Here is a 22990-nt window from a genome sequence, read left to right as displayed (position 1 = left end):
TAATAAAAAATTTCGTTACTGAGGGAAAAATACAAGCCTATTTTGGGCAGATGAACTGCCTATCATGTGCTATACATGTAAAGTGTGAGAACCCTTTCTAATGTTACCAAGACCTATTTTATCCAATAAAACCTGACCCTTGATCAAGCGAGGGAGGCAAGCGAGACCATGGAAGAAAGAGTTAATCTGTTCCGAGCTACCAATCTTAGCCAAACTATCAGCCAGGTTGTTAGCTTCCCTAAAAACGTGGAGAATCCAAAAGTTCCCCTGAGAGGAGAGACGTCTTATTTTTGTCAGCCAATAAGACCATTTCCAGGAAGGCGAGGAAACTTTGGTTAGGCTGGACACTGCCCAACAAGAATTTGATTCAATGATGAAGTTATAGATCCCGAGAGCCAAACAGAATTTAATGCCATTATGCACAGCATGCATTTCAGCAGTATTGTTGGAGGCGGAACCGTATCCGCATGTGAAGGCAAAAATAGGGTCACCATGGTGATCCTGGCAATCCCACCACCACCCGCAGGGCCAGGATTAGCCGGAGCTGAACCATCAACGTTCAGCTTGAGGAAACCAACTCGAGGCTTGATCCATTTGATAATGGAGGGGGGCAGACAGGGAGATGGGAGGAGGGGCCAGCATGGGAAGCAGAAGCAGGAGAAGACAGATGCTGGAGGAGGAAAATATTGTCCAGATGGGGGAAAATGGTATGCAACCACCACCGAACCTTCAGGAAAATAGCAAAAGTAGAGCACAAATGATTGTCAAATTTGGCAGCATTCCTAGCCTTCCAAATCTCCCACAAAATGAAACCCGGGGCCATACGAATGATCGGATTCCTGCTCCTGGGGGGAAGGGGTCTCTACCACCACCAATGAAGCCTATTCGTGATGGAGAGATGATTGAAGAGTTGTATCCCAAGGAAAGCAGCGGTCCATTGCCACACTGAGTCTGCGAGGGAGCTCCGAGGAAAAGATGCGATGGCGATTCAGTCTGGGGACCTAAAGTGGATTCAACGGTGCAACAGCTGCATGCAGACGCAAGTTGGATTCCCTTTTGCTACACCAAGACATCAACAGGAAGGGCATCGTGAAGCAATCGCCAGAGGAAAACAGAGATTTTGAGGGGGATTTTAGGATTCCAAATCTTGTTGGACCATGGAAGGACCTGACCACGAAACTGAGAGATATTCCAAGCCGATTTAACCAAGAAAAGCCCCGAGGGCTCCAGAGGCCAAATGAGAGAATCATCGGCGTCCGAGGTGCAGAAACCTCCACTGATGATGTGAGACTTAAGCCAAATAGGGAGCAAGACGGCTGCATCTAGTCTAATTCCCTCACCGTCTAAGAAGTCGGACACCTTCATATGTCTCAAATAATTAGAGACGTGTAGAGAAGGGAGAGAATCAAGCGGGCCCAGCCCAATCCAATTGGCACTCCACATGTTGCAGTACCCCCGCCCCAGGATCCATAAAGCGAATTTATCAACGACTGGGAATAGGTCCATCATCCTATTCCAAATTGGAGACAACAACGCTCGTTGACTGCCCGACCTGGGATGAGAGGAGATCGTGTACTTGGATCGAATGAACTGCCCGATCCTGGGATACTACAAGGAGGATTTCAAATCATCAGTCTGATTCATAATGAGCATAACACAAGCATAATCCACAACTAAAAACCACAAGAACACAAAAACAAAAACCACAAAGATCAAAAACTTTTAAGAACAATGCGAAAGAAAAGGAAAATACAATGTAACAAAAGAAACAACTCGAAGAGATGCACGCTCCAACTACAACGAGACTATGGCTGCATCCTGTGATCTCCCTGCACGCATCAATCGTGCATAAGCTTATGGAAAGCTTAGAGGGTGGTGTAAGTGTGTGCGTAATATAAACGTGCTCAAAATGTAAGGTCAGAGTGATGCGCATGATGATGAGCACATGAATGCAATCAGCCGTACCTAGGCTATGCGGTGCAAGATATGAATGCTATCGGCCATAACACGGCCATGCGATGCAAGATATGAATGCTATCGGCCATAACACGGCCATGCGATGCAAGATGCAACTCAAGCATGCCAATCCTCAACATGTATCGGTACAGTTCTTTGGATAATCATCAGGGTTCAATACACTCCAAATGGCACTGTCGCTCTCCTAGCCGCATCCCAAATGAGCGTAAGAAACCTCACTATCCGCGACCAATAGTCGCCAATACCTATCCGACGTCGATAGCGGACCCATTCACGAGTGGTCAAACTCGGCCTAGTATTGCCCCCTACCCTCGGGCGAGTAAGGCCACACTCCTTTCCAACCGACCACGACACGGTGGGAGACGCGGCCTCTGGTATTCGGCCCTCGTGCGCTCACATATCCACTCGGTCTCGACATTGGAGTCATCCTCTGGTACCATCGGGTTTAGGGATTTTCACCCGGGGACATCTATGGTGCCCGTATGCTAGAATCAAATATTTCCGGTCTCAATCCCGCCATCCACGATGTGTCTGTGGAGGCTATGGCCCTGATGTCGCTAGGGCATATAGTAACTATAATCACACAAATGCAAGTGCATGAGTCACATTATCAGTCATGCAACAATCTGTATGTACCATGCACTTATATGGGGCAACTCCGCCTATCAGGGAGCCCATAAACAGCTGCCCAAAGGCATATGCTATGATCGGTCACTCCTCATGTCAGGCATACATATGATGCGAATGATCATGAACCATGGATCTATACTAAACATGCATATAGGGATGGGCTCTGCGTATCACAGAAATGGGCCTAGGCGGCCTGCAGTATAAATATGAACCTATCAGTGGCCTTAAGGAGTATGACAATGCGGACATTTAACCAACATTGTCCTTACAATGTGGACGTCAAACCAACATTGTTCCCAAGGCTTAGCCCGCCATAAAGCACCATTACACAAACCATAGGAAATCACACATTGCAATGGACTAATATACATCTCATTGGGCCTCGACCCATAGTGCTCCAGATACATCAAATGGGCCATCTCATATGGGCCTTATATAAATCAAGTGGGCCGCATTAGTGGGCCTTATGTACATTGCAATGGGCCATAACCCATGAGCCTTTGAATACGTCACAATGGGTTTCGTAACATGGCCCTTATATATATCGAGTGGGCCTCGACATCGGGCCACCAATACGTCGAATGGGCCTAACCTCATGGGCCTTATATATATATCAAGGTGGGCCTCCCCAACGGCCAGAGAAATATATCAATATGGCTCCACCACATGGGCCAGGGCCCACCATAATATTTTTTGAAATCCAACCTATTCATAAGGTCACTTGGACCTTGGGTAAGGCCCACGAAATGTTCATTTGAAATCCAACTTATTCATAAGGTCACACGGGCCAGGAGGAGGGGAAACAACAATTTTCAGCTTGAACTTTTGTGGACCCAGAAAGGGTTTCAATGGTAGAGTTCAATTCACACTGTTTCTTGTGATGTGGGCCGCCCGAGCGCTGGATTGACCTGATTTTTGAGGGGGGTCCATGTCAAATAGTGGCCCACCAAATGGGCGGTGTGGATACAAAATATACATCATGGTGGGGCCCACGGATGGAGCCGTGGGTCCCGGCCTCGTGGCCGCCCGTTCGCTTTCATACTTTGCTTTTAAATTTTTATTTTTATTTTTTTTTTTTTTTGTTTTGGGGCCCACCGAGATGTGATTCACAATCCGGCCCATCCAATCGTGAGTCCCACCTATCGGCCGTTGAGACCAAGTTTGAATTCATCCAAATTTGGAGGGTCCCACCAAGTGTTTTTATATGCTTAGGAATGTCTTCATATGATTTCGGATGGTGTGGCCCACTGCGTTTTACATGGGGGTGGCGGGTGGACGCGTGGACTGAGGGTACTCATCAAACGCACGGTGTTGATCGTCGAAACACACCAAGATGGGGCCCACAGCTGGGCCGTGAGCCCCCAGCCCGTCCGCCCGTCGGTGGCCAGCGCTGGCAGCAGTAGCAGCAGCACTGCTGCTTCTTTATTTTTTTTGAAAAAAAAGGGTTTTGTTGCGGTTTTTCCTAGGTGGGGCCCGCTTTAGTAAGATCCACTCCATCCATTGGTCTCTATGGCTTGATACCAACCCATAGAGTCTAATATTGACCTTTTTCAGATGTACAGGAGCATCAGGGAGCAAATCAAAGGTAGGGACACTGTTTCCTATGGTACGGCCCGCCAGAAAATGGGATCAACTTCATTTTTCGGCTCAACGCCTAAAATGAGTCGAGGAACAACATGGACGGCTCGGATCTTACATATACATCAAGGTGGGGCCTGCATGAGTGGCCCACCACTCCCTTTCTTTTTTTTTTTTTTATAAAGTCCATTGTTGCAACGTCTGCGTCCAGGGACGCTGGACGGTCCGTATATTTTCACAAAAATGTGGTGGGTCCCACGTGAATGTTGCCCACCAATATATATATATATATATATATATATATATATATATATATATATATATATATATATATATATATATATATATACAAATACATTTAATATTTATCTTATATTGTATATATATATAAGTACATATTATATTATATATTATATACATATATATACATATATTATATAAAATATATCATACATATATATATATACACATATAAAAGATGCATTGGGCCCATCCCAACAGTAGAGGGTGCGGATCATCACCTATAATAGAGTGGGCCACACCGTCTGATGTGGATGGACGGAGGAGATGTAACCTATCGGTGGGATCCACACCATTACAAAGAAAGAATGAGAGAGATAAAGAGAGAGATACACGGTGAGATAGAGGAACCCCGCCACTATGGGCCCTCTTGATTAAATCACATACATCCAAATGGGTCCCACCAACAAGTGGGCCTTAAAATTTAAATTAATGGAAAAACACCCACCTTATCTTTCTTCTCCTTGCTCCCTTGGACTCCTTAGCTCCTTACCTTCACTTTTAATGGAGATTGATGAAGGATAAATGGTTGAGATTGGAGATGAGAGGGTGGGCCACACTTGAAGTTGAGAGAGGAGTGTTGGATGAGTGAAATTTCTCATGGGATTTGGAAAATTTGCTAGAGAATGAGAGGGAGAGATAGAAATAATGGATGGAGGGATGGGTGGAGTGGTGGTTGTAAGAAAGGAGAGATGAGAGGTATGGTTTAGTTTGAAATTGGTGGAGAAGAGGGATGGTTGAGGTTGAAAATGAGAAAAGAGGAATGGTGAGGTGGAAAGATGGTGGACTTTTGGAAAAAGAGGGAATGGGTGAGGTACTTTGAGGTATGGTTGCATTTATGGTTAATTAGTGGAACTAATTGTGTAGAGATTCCCTCGAAATCCGCAACGCGCGGTGTTCCTTCGGAATAAACGCTGATCGGCATCTTCTTACCTGGGTATCGGTTCGGTGCGCAAGTCACGGCGTTCACCGTCTAAGAAGTCGGACACCTTCATATGTCTCAAATAATTAGAGACGTGTAGAGAAGGGAGAGAATCAAGCGGGCCCAGCCCAATCCAATTGGCACTCCACATGTTGCAGTACCCCCGCCCCAGGATCCATAAAGCGAATTTATCAACGACTGGGAATAGGTCCATCATCCTATTCCAAATTGGAGACAACAACGCTCGTTGACTGCCCGACCTGGGATGAGAGGAGATCGTGTACTTGGATCGAATGAACTGCCCCCATAAACTGCCGTTATCCTTCTGCTTGATCGTCCAAGCCATCTTTAAATGAAGACCCGTCATCACATCTTTCAGCTGTCTGGTTCCAAGGCCACCCTCAGCTTTAGGTTTAGCAATGGATGACCACTTTCGCCAATGGAGGTTCGGCCTGCCATCCCACTAGCCCCAGAGGAAATTGGCAAACATCTGCTCCACATCCTTCAGAATACTCTTTGGCATAATCACTATCGCTAAGGAGTGAATAAGGATGCTGCTCAGAACAGACAAGATCAGCACGAGTTTGCCTGCTTGGGAGAGAATTTCGGCTTACCAGCCTTGAATATTTGCTGCCATCTTATCCAAGAGAGGGGCGAAGAACGATCGCTTAGCTCGGCCTTTGAAAATAGGGACCCCCAGATAGACTAGATTACCAGCAGATTTGTTGACGCCAATGGATTGATGAATGCCTCTAATTCTCGCATTAGATAATTTGGAGGAGCAGAAAAAAGAACTCTTGTGAAGGTTGATCCTTTGCCCAGACAAGGATTGGTAATCAGAGAGGAATTTCTTAATAGCTAGAAGAGAACGCTTTGAGCCGTTTAAAAATAAAACTGTATCATCCGCATACAGTAAATGGGAAATAGGGAAGCAGCCCTGTTTCACCCTGTAAGGGGAGCATAAACCGCTCAAGTTAAGCTTGGACAGTCCTCTACTTAATACTTTAGAAGCAAGGATGAAAAGACTCAGCGAGAGAGGATCTCTTTGTCTCAGACTGCGTGAAGATTGGAAGAAACCGTAACTGACTCCATTAACAAGAACCGAGAACTAGTTGTTTTCCCAACAAGATTGAACTAAATTGACCCAAGAAGCAGAAAATCCGAACTTCAGCAAGACCTGACGCAGAAAATTCCATTCCACCCTGTCATACGCTTTCTCCATATCGAGTTTCAGGACAATGTTCCCACCCCTCACTTTTCGGTCCACGTCTCTGAAAAGCTCTTGTGCAAGCGCAACGTTTTCATCAATAGAACGACCCCGCACAAAGGCCCCTTGCTCTAGGGAAATCACCTTTGGGAGGATAGTACTAAGCCGATCCAAGATAATAGTGGCAAAAATCTTGTACACTACGTTGCACGGGCTGATCGGCCTGTAGTCTGAGAAGGATTTGACTCCCAATTTTTTTGGCACAAGGCAGATCAGCGTGACAGAAAAGGCCCTACGAAGCTCGGATCCTTGAAAGAAGGCTTCCACAGTGGCGAGGATATCTTTCCCTATAGTGTTCCAGCATCCCGAGAAGAAAACTCCAGATAGGCTGTCAGGCCCAGGCGCGCTGTCTTTAGGGAGCTTGTTGACAGCCAATATAACTTCCTCAAGAGATGGCTTCTGCATGAGGCCGATGTTGTTTGCTTCAGTGATAATGTGGGGGATACAATCCAGAAGATCTTGAAAATCAGCTGAGGAAGGAGCCGCAGCCTCAGAGGATAGCAGGGACTGTATAAATATCACAGCAGCTCTTTGAATAGCTGGTTGATCCATCAGGAGCCCACCATCCCCAGTCTGGATCTCCTGAATCCTCAGCCTTCTGACCCGTTCAGTAGCCTAAAGATGGAAGAACTTCGTGTTTTTATCTCCCTCCTCCAACCAGGAATTCCTGGATTTTTGCTTCCAAAAAATTTCTTCTGCAAGTTCCGCCTTGGCCAATTGTAGATGAGCTTCGGCAAACAATGGACGCTCTAAATCTAATCTACAAACAGTTTGAATTAATTAGTTAGGTGTATGAACAGCTTGATGATTGGACCAACTTGATTCATGCCCTAGATCTGTTAATTAGACCAATCTCATGCACAACTTGAATGCCCTAGACCCATAGCACATTGGGGGGTGACCTTAGCTCAAATGCAATCAGTTGTAGGTGATCATTCCTCATAACATATGTATGCATGCATGCTTCTTGCTATATTGTTATCATTGTTGCAGGGAGATCCGCTGCTAATATTTCCCCGTCTGTCGATGACAGTGGCATCTGCTGTCCATTTTAAAACAAAAGCCAACAACGATTGCATCCTCTAATGTTGAAGAATTCAGAAATCAATTAAATACATGCATACTAGTGGTGACATTGATCACAACGGTCACCTTTGCTGCAACTTTCACAATGCCTGGAGGGTACAATAGCGGCAGCAATGACAATGGAAGTCTTGGAAACAATAGCAACAGCAATGACAATAGAGCTCTTGGAACTGCACTACTCGCGAACCGGCCTGCTTTCAAAGCTTTCTTGATCTTCAATACCCTTGCAATTGCCTTCTCCTTATGTGCCCTTCATTCCTATTTGCTCGGAATGATATCGCGATCCCACGTTAAAGTTAAATCCATAATGTTGGCTCACATCTTAATGACTGCAGGACTCTTTTCAATGATGGTCTCAATGATGACAGCCGTTTACACCGTGGTTGGTCCTGTGAACCCATGGCTCGCTATTTTCGTCTGCTTCATCGGTTCTACCCCTCCCTTACTCATTCTTAGTTTTTATCCTTGGGTAACTTGGATTGGTAATTTGTTTTTTTAAATCTTTAAAACTGCGACCATATAATTAGTATATCTAAATAATCATAAGCTTCATTTCAGCCAGTTGGAATTCGTCTATGCTAAAATATTTTGACATTTTATTTTATGAGATGAACCATATTTCTAGTTAAACGATAAAGATTTTTTATTTTTTATTTTTTTTTAAAAAAAAAAAATTAACAATGTCAATGCCTTGTCATGTCATCGCTGGTGCTTTATCCCTCTGTGAGTTGTTATTACACTTATCTTAATTAAGGGTGTATTTAACGATGTGTATTTAGTGTGAATTAAATTTATTTATTTTTTATTTTTTAATGAGAGATGTGAGGATAATTTGCAGCATGCAGTTAAAGGTTTGAATTCCATCGTAATCCGAACCCTTCAAAAAGACACTTCATGAATTCCTTATCAAAAGTAATAAAGGTGACCATTGCAAGCCCCTCTTGACATGCACCTCTCTCTCTCTCTCTCTCTCACACACACACACACACAATCTGCCACAACCACAGCAGCGCCAGTGATAGCAATGCTCGCCACCCGCCAGCAGCAACATCCATGGGCACCTTTGACAATAATAGCTGAGCCCACCTCAAATTTCTTTTTCTTCTCTCTCCTTTACTACCCTTTTTCCTACCTCGTCTCCCTTTCTCTCCCTTCTCTCTCAAAAGCCCACACAGCCATGCCTCCGGGCGTAGCTGCAGTCGAAGAGTGACAGCTCCTAGCTGCAACCAGCATTCATGCTAGGGGAAGCCCCTCTTTGATGTGCTCCATGGTTGTTGATTACGAAGGATACATGATGGTTTCTTGAAACCCCAAAGAAAATGGGCTGACGGAGAAAGGGGTAATGGGCTTGGTTTGTGAGCCTAATTTTTGGGTTAAAGTGGGCTTTGCTCTTTATGGGCTAAAATTGAAAGCATTTCTCCATTTTTGGCCCTCCTAATTAAGGTTCAAAATTACCTCACTTTTTGCTTAAGTAAATATTTTAATGGGCTTACTCCAATGATAATGTAAAATGTCACACCTATATATAGAGCTAGGCATGGGATAACTCAACTCATCCAACTCATTTAGACCAAATTTGATCCGAACTGAGTGGGTGAGTCGATCCTAACCGAGTAAACTTGATCCAATTCGAACGCAAACCGAGTCGAGTTTGAGTCACCCAGTAACTTGACTCGACTCAACCTAAAATCCAACTTGGATATATATATATATATATATATATATATATAACATTTCAGATCTGAGATTCGGTGTAGCTGATGGAGAGGTTGCATTTCTGACAGGTGCACCTAGATTTTGAATTGTGATTTCAGCCCTGGGATACCTGTTGCACCTAGGTTTTGATCAAATCCACATGAAAGAACCTTCCTTTGGTCAATCCAAGCGGACGGATGATCTCTTAACATGCCAATTGGTCGAGGTGCAATTTTCAGCCCCATCTGATATAAGGGACATTGGATTTGTCCAAAGGGGATACATGGACAGTCATGATCAATCCAGCCAGATTTAGATTGAATCTATCCAATTCAACCGGACCCTCTGAAAGAGTATTTCAAGCATGTCCTACAGACCAAAGATGATCCCAATCAGACCGTTGCATCATAAAATACAGCCTGCCCAAATAATCAACCTTGTTTATCCAATAACTTCACGATTCATACTACAATCAGCACGAACAATCACTTGCTTTGAAGGCCTAGATGAGCACAGTGAAATCAGTAGATCAGATTTCTGAACGGAATGGTTCAACTGGCCCAAAATTAATTAGGCCACAAGTTACGAACGTCATCATGCCCATGTGTGGGCCATACAACAAGTTACGATCGAACTTCATCATGCCCATTTGTGAGCCATACAACAGCGTGCCATGGGCCCCACACATTGATCCAGTGATCCAGTAGGCAGGACTCTCGGTCCTCGTAAAGATGACGACGTGCCCACACCCCACAATGGTCACATATACGATATACCTATCTACACATGGAAAACTTGATTTGGCAACAAACAATCATAATTACCTTGATCAACGGTGTGGATTGTGTAAAGACATGTGGGCCCAACATGTTTTTCGAAATTTCTACCTTTTAACATTTCTAAAAATTCCATTATTAGCAATAACAGGTGTCTTATTATGCTTAATTTAAAATTTTGAAAAAAAAAAAAAAAAAGAAACTAGCCAACCCGCCAGTTCATAATTCATGAGAGAGAGAGACGCAAATGGGCCCGCATGGTAGGGTCTCCAATGGTTTGATTCATTTGACTTTGTCATCGGGGGGTTCTCACCGAGTGAGAAGTTGAATCTCCCTTCCTTTAGGCTGGCCATCATGGCGGCTAGGGTGATCTGATCTGAATATCCATCCACTTGCATCGCTCTTAAGTTGAAGCGTTTGATGTATTCCTTTAACAACCCGTCCTCCTTTTGAGTGATATTAAAGAGGTGAGTTGCTTGTTTTCACCTTTCTTTTTCCTTGATGAAGTTGGTAACGAAGGCTTTGCTGATATATGTGAATGAGTTGATGGACTTCGGTTTCAATTGCTGAAACTATTTTCGGGCTGCTCTTGACAGAGTTAAGGAGAACGCTCTGTATATCACTGAGGTTGAGGCACCATAAAGTTCCATCTACGCTTTGGAGGATTCTAGATGCTCTGCCAGATCAGCAGACCCGAGGCAGAGAGTCATTTGCGGCATCCTGAACCTGAGTGGGAGCTGAATTTGCATGATGTCATCGGTGAACGGTGGTTTGGTTTCCTCTAGCATCGCTTCTATAGAGGTTAGAACATGTGAGCGATAGACTTCACATATATCGCCAATCTGACCTCGTAGCTTGTTAAGTTTCGCTTCCCAAGGAACTCCATTTCTCCTACCGCTTCAGGCGTTTTTCCACGCCTTCGATTCTCTAGTGCATGACGCAAGTCGAAAGCGAGGAGAGTAATTGTCCTTGCGATTCGGGCAGGCATCTGACTGGGCTGTCCTAAGTGTGGTCTAACCACTTGTTGAATTGGGGGATTGCATGGAGGTCAGGATTGCTCGGTGGCAGCACCAACTTTTGCATTGTGCCCGGAGGGGGGTTATCATGCCCCAAACTCGGAAACTGGACTCACAAAATTCTCAATCGCCGAATCCGGTGTCGACAGCCTCCGTAGTACCCCCATTCTCGGCTCCCAACGTCTATATGCCAGATTCTAATCCTGTGATCCTATAAAAAGGATTTTCTAATGCACATTTACTCGTAATAATCATAACCACAAGTTTACCCAAATTACAAAGGCAACATCATCATCACATATCCACTAATATAAATATTTGAATACAATGCTGAAAGGGAAATACATATGTTAAAATCAAAGCTCCAGAAGTCAACTACATGCTCCAAGCTCCACACTGCTGCAACCTAATATCACCTGCACGCATCTATCATGCATAAGCTTATAGAAAGCTTAGAGGGTGGTGTAAGTGTGTGCACAAGGTAAGTGTCAAGTATTCAATACAATGTCATAATCATACAATATCGAAAATACTGGTAAGATCATGAATCATACGATATCAAAGTAAGCGGAAATACTGACAAATCCATGAGTCAAATAATATTAGAGTACGCAATACAGATCAGCTATACAAATGATGAGTCATAAAAAGCCAAATATCATATGCCGAGGATGCAATGCAATATAAAATTCTGATGAGTTCACGAATACCGTCAGCCGTATATAGACCATATAAATGCAGAAACACAGTAACCCAAAATGTCATATACCGTAGATGCAATGTAATATGCGATGCGAATGGAATAACCATGCTGGGGTGTAAAGTCGGGATGATAGTACGCAGTATCGCAGGCTATGAGGCCCATCACAAGGGACTTCTATCCAAACCAGTCTCATACCTAATTTGGATAGTCAGACTCAATGTGGTAAACTCCTGATCTTAAGTTAGTTGCGTGCCTCAACCAAAATTCTGACCATTTCAAAGGTACACGTAACAAATAGTTGCATACCACTAGCCCGAGTGGATAGTGAATGAATGAATGAGTGAGTATGCAACTCTTGCTCCACAAATTAGTACTGTACATCTCTGAAATCATCACTGGGGTCTAGTACACTTATATGCAATCGCCGTCCACTGGACGCGCAACCATGCAAATGGAAGAGACATCACTATCAGCTTGGCCAGTAGTCAACCAATATCTTCTCGGCACGTCGATAGCGGACCGAATCACGAGTTGATCAAACTCAGCCTAGTTATGCCCCTACCCTCGGGCGGGTAAGGCCACACCCCTTCCCAACCGACCACGACACAGTGAGAGATGTGGCCCAATGGTATTCGACACTCGGGTACTCATATATCCACTCGGTCTCGACGTTGAGGCATCTCCTGGCCTCGGAGGTTAAGAGATTTTCACCCAGGACTATTTATGGCAGCCCGATGCTAATAACATATTTTCAGTGTCCATCTGGCTATCGACGATATGTCTGTGGAGGCTACAACCCTGATGTCGCTAGGGCGTACAGTAATCACAACACACAATGCAAGATACATGAGTCATACAATCCAGTCATGCATCAATCTTGCGCATACCATGCGCTCATGTGAGACAATCTCCGCCTATCAGGGAGTTACATAACAACCTGCTCAATGACATATGCAATGGTCAACCACATCTCATAACAAACATGCAGATGATGCGTATGGGCATGTATCATGATGCTATACTCATAATCAGTATCGACAACCGGCATTGATAATCGGCATCGATAATCGGCCTCGACAATCGGAATCGGCCTCGAAATCAGCCTCGACAATCGAAATCGGGCTCGATAATCGGAATCGGGCTCGATAATCGAAATCAGCCTTGATAATTGGAATCTGCTTCGACAATCGGAATTGGCCTCGACAATCAGAATCAGCCTTGACAATTGGAATCGGCCTCGACAATCGAAATTGACCTCGACAATTGGAATCGGCTTTGACAATGGGAATCGACCTTGACAATCAGCCTCGATAATCAGAATCAACCTCGATAATCAAAATCGGCCTCGACAATCGAAATCGGCCTCGAAAATCGAAATCGACCTCAACAATCGGAATTATTCCAACAAAGGGCCTAAGGGAAGGTCACGATGTGAACATTTAAACATCATTGCCCATCAATGTGGACATTTAACCAACATTGCTTCCAAGACATGGCCGCCAAAAATATCATTACATACATAATGGTGGAATCTCACATCATAATGGGCCTCATATACATCACATTCAACCTACACAAAGGCCTTACATACGTCTCATTGGGCCTCACTCATGGTCCTTATATACATTACATTGGGCCTCAACCCATGACCTCAAATACAACAAGTGGGCCGCATTAATGGGCCTAATACGCATCACGATGGGCCGCATCTCATGGGCCTCGAATATATCAAGTCGGCCACATCAATGAGCCGCACCAATGGGCCTCATATACATCAAGTTGGCCACATCAATAAGCCACAAATACATCCGGGTGGGCCCCATGGATGGGCCATGAATACATCAAGGTGGGCCTCATGGATGGCCACAAATACATCAAGGTGGGCCTCATGGATGGGTCATAGATACATCAACGTGGGCCGCATTTACGGACCGCACCAATGACGGCACCATCTACAAGTGGGCCGCATCGATGGGCCACAAATACATCCGAGTGGGCCCCATGGATGGGCCACAAATACATCAAGGTAGGGCCCACCATATTCTCCATACAATCTAGTCATAAGGTTACAAAGACTTGGATTAAGAGGGAAGACAAATTTCATATAGATCCAAAACTTCTGTAACCCAAAAAGGGTGTCAATGGTAGGAGTTCAATCTCCACTGTCTTCTGCAGTGGTCCACCTGATAGACAGCATGGATATAGAATAAATACATCAATGGTGAGTCCCACACAACACACTAATGATGATCAACACCGTCCAAACATCGTCTATGTAAATCAGCACTGCCTAAACATTGTCCGAGTAAATTAGCACCATCTGGAAACTGTCCAGCTCATCAACACCGTCCAAATATTGTCTAGCACCGTCCAGATGGTCTGGACGGTGTGGATGAAATAAATACATCACTGTGGTCCCCACGTGGGACCCATGGACAGCATGGTTGAAACACATATATCATAGTGCGTCCCACAACAATGGGAGAAACACATGCCTCATAGTTAGCCCACAACTGCTAATGTCAACAGCAGCACGAGTTGCTGATGGCTTAGATGTACAACATATTATAAGGTGGGCCCCACCATCCAAAACAACGGACGGATGGCTAGGAGAAACGCATACATCATGGTGGAATCCCATGTGTCCACGTGTGGACAGTGCACACACCAAGGTGGAGTCCCGATATAACACATAATCGATGGGGTCCACATAGATGGACGGTCTGGATATAACAATACCTCATGATGGAGGCCCATAGACCCAGCTGATGAGATACACCAGCCAATGTGCTCATAGCAGGTGGGTCCCACGTGGGGCCCACAACATATATATATGTGTGTGTGTGTGTATGTATTATATAACATTATCATTATATCTGATCTAGCATCCAGCCCTAGATGGGCGGCCTGGATATAAAACATATACATCACGTGGGACCCCTTTGGATGGACAGTGTAGATCAGCACATACATCAATACAGGGCCCCACAGCCGCTGGACTATGTTGAAGAAACACATGCATCACGGAGGGCAGCACCACTGCACCGTCCAAACACTCCAGCACCGTCGAGATCATCTGGATGGTGTGGATGGAACAAATACATCATGGCGTGGGTCCCACCAAACTTGTTGACACCAACTACAGCAATTACATTGCTACGTGTTGTGCTCCAGCCACTATGGGCCCCAGGTGGGTTCACACGCTCCAACAGATGGACGGCTGGAGGAAACAATACATTTGGGGGGTCCCACCATCCTTCCACTTGACGGTGGAGATCAAGGTGGGTCCACATGATCTGGATGGTCCAGATTAACATATACCCCATGATTAGGCCCATCGAAAATGCTGATATTTGTTGTTTCCCTCCATCCTAGCTGGCCCAAATTGGGTAGCAAGGCAGGCCCCATTCACCAGACGTCTAGAAAATCTGGACAGTCCAGATTGTCGATCAGGTGGGCCATATACTCATATCATCATATCATAAAAGAAAGGAAATAAAGAGAGAGAGAGAGAGAGACGTGAGAAGGGGAGGGACCTCGCCACTATGGGCCCTCCCTATACAATGCATACATCAAGATGGGTCCTACATATATGGCCCTCAATTCATCAAATCCAAACAAAAATTACCCGCCGTTTGCAAATCTTCTAGCCTCCTTAATCTCCTGAGCTCCAAGGGATGCGATTCAACGGTCGAGATCAATTTTGAAGGGTTGGATTGGGTGGTACGAAGGTGGGTCACACCTAACTCTTTCTCATGGAGAACTTCAACATCCACCTCCCATGGTTGCTTGGGAGAATGAGAGAGAGATGAGAAAGAGATGTGATGTAAAGAGAGAGAAGGATGGGTGAGTAAGTGATGGGTGATGGGGAGAGTTGACTTTAGGGTACTTGTGTAAGAGAGGGGTAATGGTTGCTTGTACTTGAGGATGGGATGTAGTACTTGACATTGATTGATGGATTGATGTGATGTATTGTAGAGATTCCCTCGGTATTCACAATGCGCGGCGTTTTCCTCGAACTAAACCCGGGTCCACATCTCCTGGTTTGGGTATCGCCTTGGCGCGTAATACGCGGCATCGGAACCGCTGAGACGGCGCGGTTGCTAGGGTACAAGTTTCGAGTCGAGCCGACTCTAGAATACAGGATATAGCTCAGGATCGCGCACAACTGCTATTTACTCATCGCAAGTAGCCGGAATTCGACTAGGAGGACCGCGGAAGCCTACGGAACGATACGGGCTAGGATACGGGCCTCACAGGGGTTTTATCCCTCTAAGATCCACATTAGCTGGTTCATGTTGTTGTTAAGAGTCTCGACCCAATTTTCCAGAGAGAGGAGCCGACCTCTCCGGTTTTGAGATCTGTGTGCTGGTGCCGCTGGAGCGGAATCAACTCATGGCTGATAGGATTGTCCACCTTTCTCTACAGACGATTCTAGTAGAGCTGGGGCATTCGTAACAGCAATGGTGGCCAGAGCCTTCTTCCTTCTTTTCACCATTGTAGAACCCTAGTAAGGTGAGAGCAGTTTTGATGTTGTTTCCACAAACGGCGTCAAACCGTTGATGCAAAAATCTGATCATCCTAACTGCGCCTTGGAGATCCTATACAAGGAGAACAACAATGGATACCCTGGCTAAGACATGGGACCCTCCGATGCCTAAGTCAAACAGAGAATTTAGGTTTATGAGTATTAGGGTTTTAGTGCGTAGAGTTGTGTGTACCTTTCGCCATTGGATGAGTTTTATTTATAGCCTCGCGGAGTTGATTATGTAGATAGGAACGCCCCTTAATCATGGGCGTGCGTTCAGCGTATGTTTCTTGACCATTTCGCGAGATCTCCAATGATGATAAAGTCTGGTCGGAATTAGAAGAAATACGTAGTAGGATACCGAGCTTGAGCATCCTAGCTGACCTATACAACCGTCCTGAGGAGGAGTTTCCTGACCTGGACTCTCTGATGGGCCGTGGTCGAGCTCCCTTTAACATTCGAGTAGGTTACCGACTTGCCCATAAAGGTTGTATCCGAGCACTAGGACCAAGCCAAGCTTCATTCCTTAGTAGAACATAAACGAAATCGGGGATTACCATCCTCTTCATCTTATCGTACAGTACAGGAGCTCTCTCACAAGTATCTGAGCAGGGCGTGCTCAGTCCTGTATGGGGTCGTGCTTCGAAGGCTTCTCCAAAGGATCTAACTAGTAGCTTGGGCATAAATGAGGCCATGACAGAGCTTGGCATCGTACGATAAAATACAACAATATCGCTTTCTAATCATTGAGGAGCTCTTTGGTCATGACCGACACTAGCCAACCATATGACGTGTACAGATGTGTAAACCAATTTCATACTTATGACCAGCCTATTTTTACCCATAACAAATGGTAAACTTACTACTTATATACATCATGATTTCTACTAGACTTTTTGATTTTCAGCCAAAAATAGTGTCTAATTTAGCTTAACCATTATATTCTCCTAATATTTCTTAGCCATTTTCACGATGGACACGACTCCTAAAACTCAATGGATCAAAAGTTATGATCAAACTAAAACTTATTATATATATATATAGTAAAAATGAAAATAAAATGAAATTTCGACTGTAAATCTAATGGAATCTCACAAATCTGGTGTGGGCAACCAGGCATACCTAGTTGGTTGGCTAAAATAGTTTCTCCTACTTCAAAATCATATATTATACCATAACTCATTCGTTTGCGAGAGAGATAGGGTTCTGACCGTCGTGATCACTTGTCTCCAATCGGGCTTTCTCCCGTCCATCTTTACCAAAAAAGTGTCCACGACCTACTCTACGTCACCCTGCGTTTCGTCTTTCTATGATTTGAAATACTTTCTTGACTCGAGAAAAATCAAACATTTTACCGGTTTCTAATGTTGAGAAAAATGGTATTCTTCATATGAAAGTTTCATCAATAAAATTGGATGTTCTTGATAATTGGTCCATATTCCATTCCTTTAACCTCGTTCCACACGCTGCTACATACCGCCTGTGAAATCTCGACCATTCAATGGTCAGGTATCACCTGTGCTCAGTTGAAAAACTACCAATGGTGAGAAGCATTTACTCCTGTAGGAGATGGTATATATCATCCTCCAAAAGGAATATGCGGAGTTTGATTCTTATATTCAGATTTGAACTAGTGGGGCCCCTAATTCAGTGATCTAGACCGTTTGTCTATTGCCAACCCCGAATTTGTTGAATAAAACCATCCTAACCTTGCAAATTTTCAAATTTAAATAGACGGTCAACGAGATAAAGTATCAAAATTGGTGGTCAGGATCTTCCAGTTTGGGAGAGTTTTGGGGCATGGTCATCCAGGTGGGTCTGTCAGATAAATGTTTACAAGGAAGAAAGGTCAAATAGCTGAAATTCAACTAGTCAGGTCCCAGTGATTGGATGTGGTCAGGATTGTATTATCATTATGATTTTGGTTTATGACACCTGTAGAAGTGCACTTATAATTTCAACGGTTTTGATTGAGCTGTATACATGGGTCTTGTTAGGGGATCACCTTGATGTACATGTTTTATCCACACCGTCCAACCATTTTATTAGATCATTTTAGGCGATGAGCCCATAAAGCAGGTCGACTGAAATTTCAAGTGGACTGCACCACAGGAAAAAATGGGGATTGAATTCCTACAGTTGAAAATTTCGTGATGTTTATTTGCCATCTAACCTGTTCATAAGGTCACATGCACTATGGAAAACATAAATATCAGCTTGATTCAAAATTCCTATTTTCTTAGAAAGTTTTCAACGGCCACCTTTCAATCCCCACTACTTCTGTGGTGTGGTCCAATTGAGCCTTCAATCTACCTTTTTTAGGGCTCATCGCCTAAAATGATCTTTTAAACTAGATGGATGGCATGGATGAGACAAACGCCCACACACAGATATATAAATGCACGGTGGATTTTGATTGTACATTTTTAGTAACCGTTCATTTTCTCAAACAAATGTGGCCCAATTGATCATACCAATAAATTTTTTGAGCCATGGATGTTCATGGGACCCACCTGATGAATGTTCCATAGTTCACACACTTGCGAAACAAGAGAATGCTATGGTCGCCCATAGCCATCCTGAAAGCGGACTCGTGAAATGGTCTTTTTGGCCTAGATCCGGGCCGTTCATTGGTGGGCTCCACTTGCATGCAGCAAAATAATGATAATAAATAAATCACATGAAATTTGATCAGTTGTCCACATTCAGCGTATATTGATGTTGTTGCCATCCTGAAAACGGCCCCCGTCCACACGTGTGCCTATGTGAGAGTTCAGCCGAAGCCGTCCCTATTCGCATTCTTGCGAGTGAGATGGTGAAGTGACTTCGCCTCACGCACATCAATCTGCAACACGTGTGAAAGATTCGGTTCATTCATCGGCTGGATAACAATGTATGAAATCTCTGGCCCAAATTCCCGACAACTGACCTTGTTGTCCCCCGGTTGTAGAATTCAATCACACGTGGTATTTGTTACTGTGTGTTAGAATCTGCTATGCAGCTCGATTCCAGCCGAATAACTTTGCCACCGCATGTTAAGCTGGGTAGATTCGTGGGAATTGAACCTATATGACTAAGATTTGAGAAAATCAATCACTCGTTCAAGTACTCGCAAGATATATTTTAAATAATGAGGTGATTATTAGAGGTAAGGGTGTACATCGAGTCGAATTGAGTTAAGCTGGCCTCAGCTCAACTCGGCCGGCCACTAGCTGACCTCAACTCGAACTCGGCTCAGCTCAGTCCTCAAGCTTGATTGGCCAGCTCAGTTCGGTTCAATTAGCAGCGCGGGCCAGTTCGAGTCAAGATCGAGCTGAGTTTGCATGTGCAGCATTTTCACAAACACCTGGACTGCACCTTCAAAATCTCATTGTATGTAAAATAGTTGCAATAATTTTTATCAAACACCTTCTAAGCAATATAAAAATCAAGAAAAAAAAGGATATTTGTTTCATATACATGCCTTTCTTGCCACTAGCCACACTTTGTCGAGTCATTTCATCAAACACTTCGTGAGCAACATCAATATCAAAGTAACCGAGTCATTGAATTGGTTCGATTCGAGCTAAGGTCGATCTGAGTCGAGTCAAGCTGGGGCTATCTCGAACTCATTTTTGAGCTCAAAAAATTGCTCGACTCAACTCAAACTCAGCTTCAAACCGAGTCGAATCGAGCTTTTTCGAGTCAAGTCAAGCGAGCTAGCTCTGTTCATGTACAACCCTAATTGGAGGGTAGGATTCGTCCTCCGAGAATGGGTTACACCTTATGTTTTATGTGAAAGAACTTTTAAATACAAAAGCAAACAAAAATGAAATACTTACAATCAATTGTAGAGAGTAATTGCAAAAGCAACTTTTCGAAAGAAGAAATGCTTTTATTGCTAAGAGAATCGTCCAATATATGAGTGTAGACTTAGGTTACCGTTACTTCAAATGTAAGATTAAAATACTAGTTATGCTTAGGATTATAAAGGACTGGTTACACTAAGGAATATAAAAAATTGATTATACTAAAGAACACAAAAGATAGTTGAAATTTATATTTGATTTGTTTGTTTGATTGGATTGGCTTCATTGAAATCCTTTACTATTTATAAAATTCCTTGCATTGGTTATCTAAATGCTTTCTTCCACGTCCCGTGTTACCTTTTCAGTCACGCTTCGTCTCTTAAGAACATGTAGTACTTTATGTTAATTGTAATTTCACAATGGTAGTGCTTGAAATATTTTAAAAAATCTTAAACATAGTTTACTCATATAACATATGTATCTTCCAAATTAGTTATCTTTGAAAAGTGTAAAAAATAGAGTACGAAGGACTCATAAGATAGGAAGCGGATTGCGTCCTACCTCTCCCGGACGGTAATCCGTTTGGGTAAAGCTCTGTGGGGGCCACCCTGACGTAAACGTCTTATCCATGCTGTCCATACCTATTAACAGATCATTTCAGTGCATGATCCGTAAAATGAAGCAGGTTCAGATCTCTAGTGGGCCACACCAAAGGAAGCAGAGGTAATAATAACACCCACCATTGAAACCTCTCTAAGGGCCACTATGATGTTTGTTTACCATCCAACCTATTAACAAAGTCGTACAGACATGGATGAAGTGAAAACATAAATATCAGCTTGATCCGAAACTTGTGAGCTCCCAAGAAACTTTTAATGGCGGGGCTTCAATCTCCATTTTGTGGCTCACTTAAGCTTTGATTTTCCTTAATTGTTGGGTTAATATTGTATAATGATATGTAATTAAGGATAAACAGCATCGATAAGACGTTTGCATCACTGTAGCCCCCGCATATCTCTGCCCGGACGGATTAGGTAAGAGGCAATCCGCTTCCCATAAGTTGACCTGCACTTGTCTGGGAAAATAACTAACGGTCTGAATTAAGAGTACAGCTGTGTCCCACTGGATAAGTAGACGGGGTTGATTCTAGGGTTAGGTCATATGTACTCTACTTCTCACTTAATGAATGGACAGCATATCTCATACACGTGTGATGATGTCACATGTTCGCTAAGGCCCTTCACATGAACACTCGCGCGGGTCCCCGTTTCCAATTTCCGTTCCGAGTGCGCTGTAATTTGTAATTCCTCGACCTAAACCATCTGTCTCCTCCTCGGATTCCTTTCCCAGCCTAGAAAGGCTTCGTCTCCCGGGTTATAAAATACTGTTGGATTCGCGCGAGGAAATATTAAAATGATTAATTCCAAGGATATGTGCCCAAGATATACATGTACGATGAATCTGGACCATTCAACATAGTTTATTCATTCTATTATGTTGAAAAAAAAATGTTCATTCATCTTAAAGGATTATGTTGAAAATTCGCTGTTAGTATTTTTTTTATATTGATTTCTTATTTATGTCAGTACATCTGAAATATTGAACGAAATACGATGATGGGTATTTCAAAAGCGTGGAAAACACATGATTCATTTGATGAATGGAACGGATCAATCAAAAGTATGTGATATCAGCATATTCTCGCAAATATCTGACTGAATGTTTCCACGCGCAAATTCCAGAGAGAAACTATTCGATACTCTGGCGGAGGGTAATGAATGATAAGCCGTCACCTGGAAATTACTTAGAAATTTCATACATGTAATACTAATAATTGAAATTAAACCGTTTAGAATTATGGTTGCTACATTAGATGCATCAAAAAACAATAATTATGATTATTTGATAATCTAACCATCAGATTGGTAGGCATGTATTCAACGGTTGAAAATGAAAAGCTGTTCAATGCCCTTATTTCAACAAACAAATTTCAACGCATCAGAAGTCAGATTTGCTCAACAATATATTCGGCGTTCTATAAATTATAAGATTGTTTTCTGCAATTTAGTCGGTTTTATTTGAGTTAGTATACGCAAAGTACATTATTTCCAAGCGCCTGTGTATCAAACATCATTTACGATCAGAGTATTAACAACTTCCTCTCTGTAACTCCAACCAAACCAAAACTCCCCATTTTTACCGGCGGTGAAATTCGCTTGACGATATCTCTGCATGACGTGACTCTGTTGTTAATTCGCCGACACTTTCAAAATGGTGGTGACTCATCCTTTTTGCAAGTGGCACATACGTACGAAAATCCAGACCATCCAAATTGTAGGACCCATATGTCCAAATCATAATAGAAAATTCTGCTAATTAGTCAATCGTAACCGTCCAATATAAGGCTTTCAAACACAATCTAACCTAAAAATGAGATCCTAAATTCAAAAGTAAATGAGTAAAATTTTTGGTCTCAATCGATTGTAAATTAAGAAATATGAACGGTTTAGATTTCCATAAAACTACCTCCAACTACAATTACCAAGTCACAAACTTTTTAAAATGGTAGTAAACTAAGAAAAGTCGACCCAGTCCATCACAACTAGACAACAGCGAAGACGTGTGGAAAATAAAAGGAAGAAAAAAGAAAAGGTGTTTGCTCTTTCATTCAAAGAAGAAAATCAAAATTAAATTTTTTTTTTTTTTAAAAAAAAAACAAAAAAA

The 22990-nt window shown here is 43.3% G+C and overlaps 1 protein-coding gene across 1 annotated transcript; it reads right to left on the bottom strand.

Annotated features, from left to right (window-relative positions):
- Positions 1-1059: 1059 nt before the first annotated feature.
- Positions 1060-7226, bottom strand: LOC131226864 (uncharacterized). The gene is made up of 4 exons (XM_058222599.1): positions 6533-7226; positions 6022-6301; positions 5668-5859; positions 1060-1600 (listed from the first exon to the last, which is right to left on the bottom strand). Exons 1-4 carry the CDS (start codon positions 7224-7226, stop codon positions 1060-1062), a joined length of 1707 nt encoding a protein of 568 aa, XP_058078582.1.
- Positions 7227-22990: the final 15764 nt, after the last annotated feature.

The sequence above is a fragment of the Magnolia sinica genome, chromosome 1 (genome assembly GCF_029962835.1).
Source record: "Magnolia sinica isolate HGM2019 chromosome 1, MsV1, whole genome shotgun sequence".
In the NCBI taxonomy this organism is placed as follows: Eukaryota; Viridiplantae; Streptophyta; class Magnoliopsida; order Magnoliales; family Magnoliaceae; genus Magnolia; species Magnolia sinica.
The sequence above is the reverse complement of the archived record's forward strand: the minus strand, read 5'-3'. Positions and strand labels throughout refer to the sequence as shown.

Coding starts and splice junctions, on each gene's coding strand:
- LOC131226864 (XM_058222599.1), bottom strand. CDS start 7,226: ATGGATCAACCAGCTATTCAAAGAGCTGCTGTGATATTTATACAGTCC. Junction 5,860..6,021: donor GCAGCAAATATTCAAGGCTG/GTAAGCCGAAAT, acceptor GTGGGATGGCAG/GCCGAACCTCCATTGGCGAA. Junction 1,601..5,667: donor ACGATCTCCTCTCATCCCAG/GTCGGGCAGTCA, acceptor GTAGTATCCCAG/GATCGGGCAGTTCATTCGAT.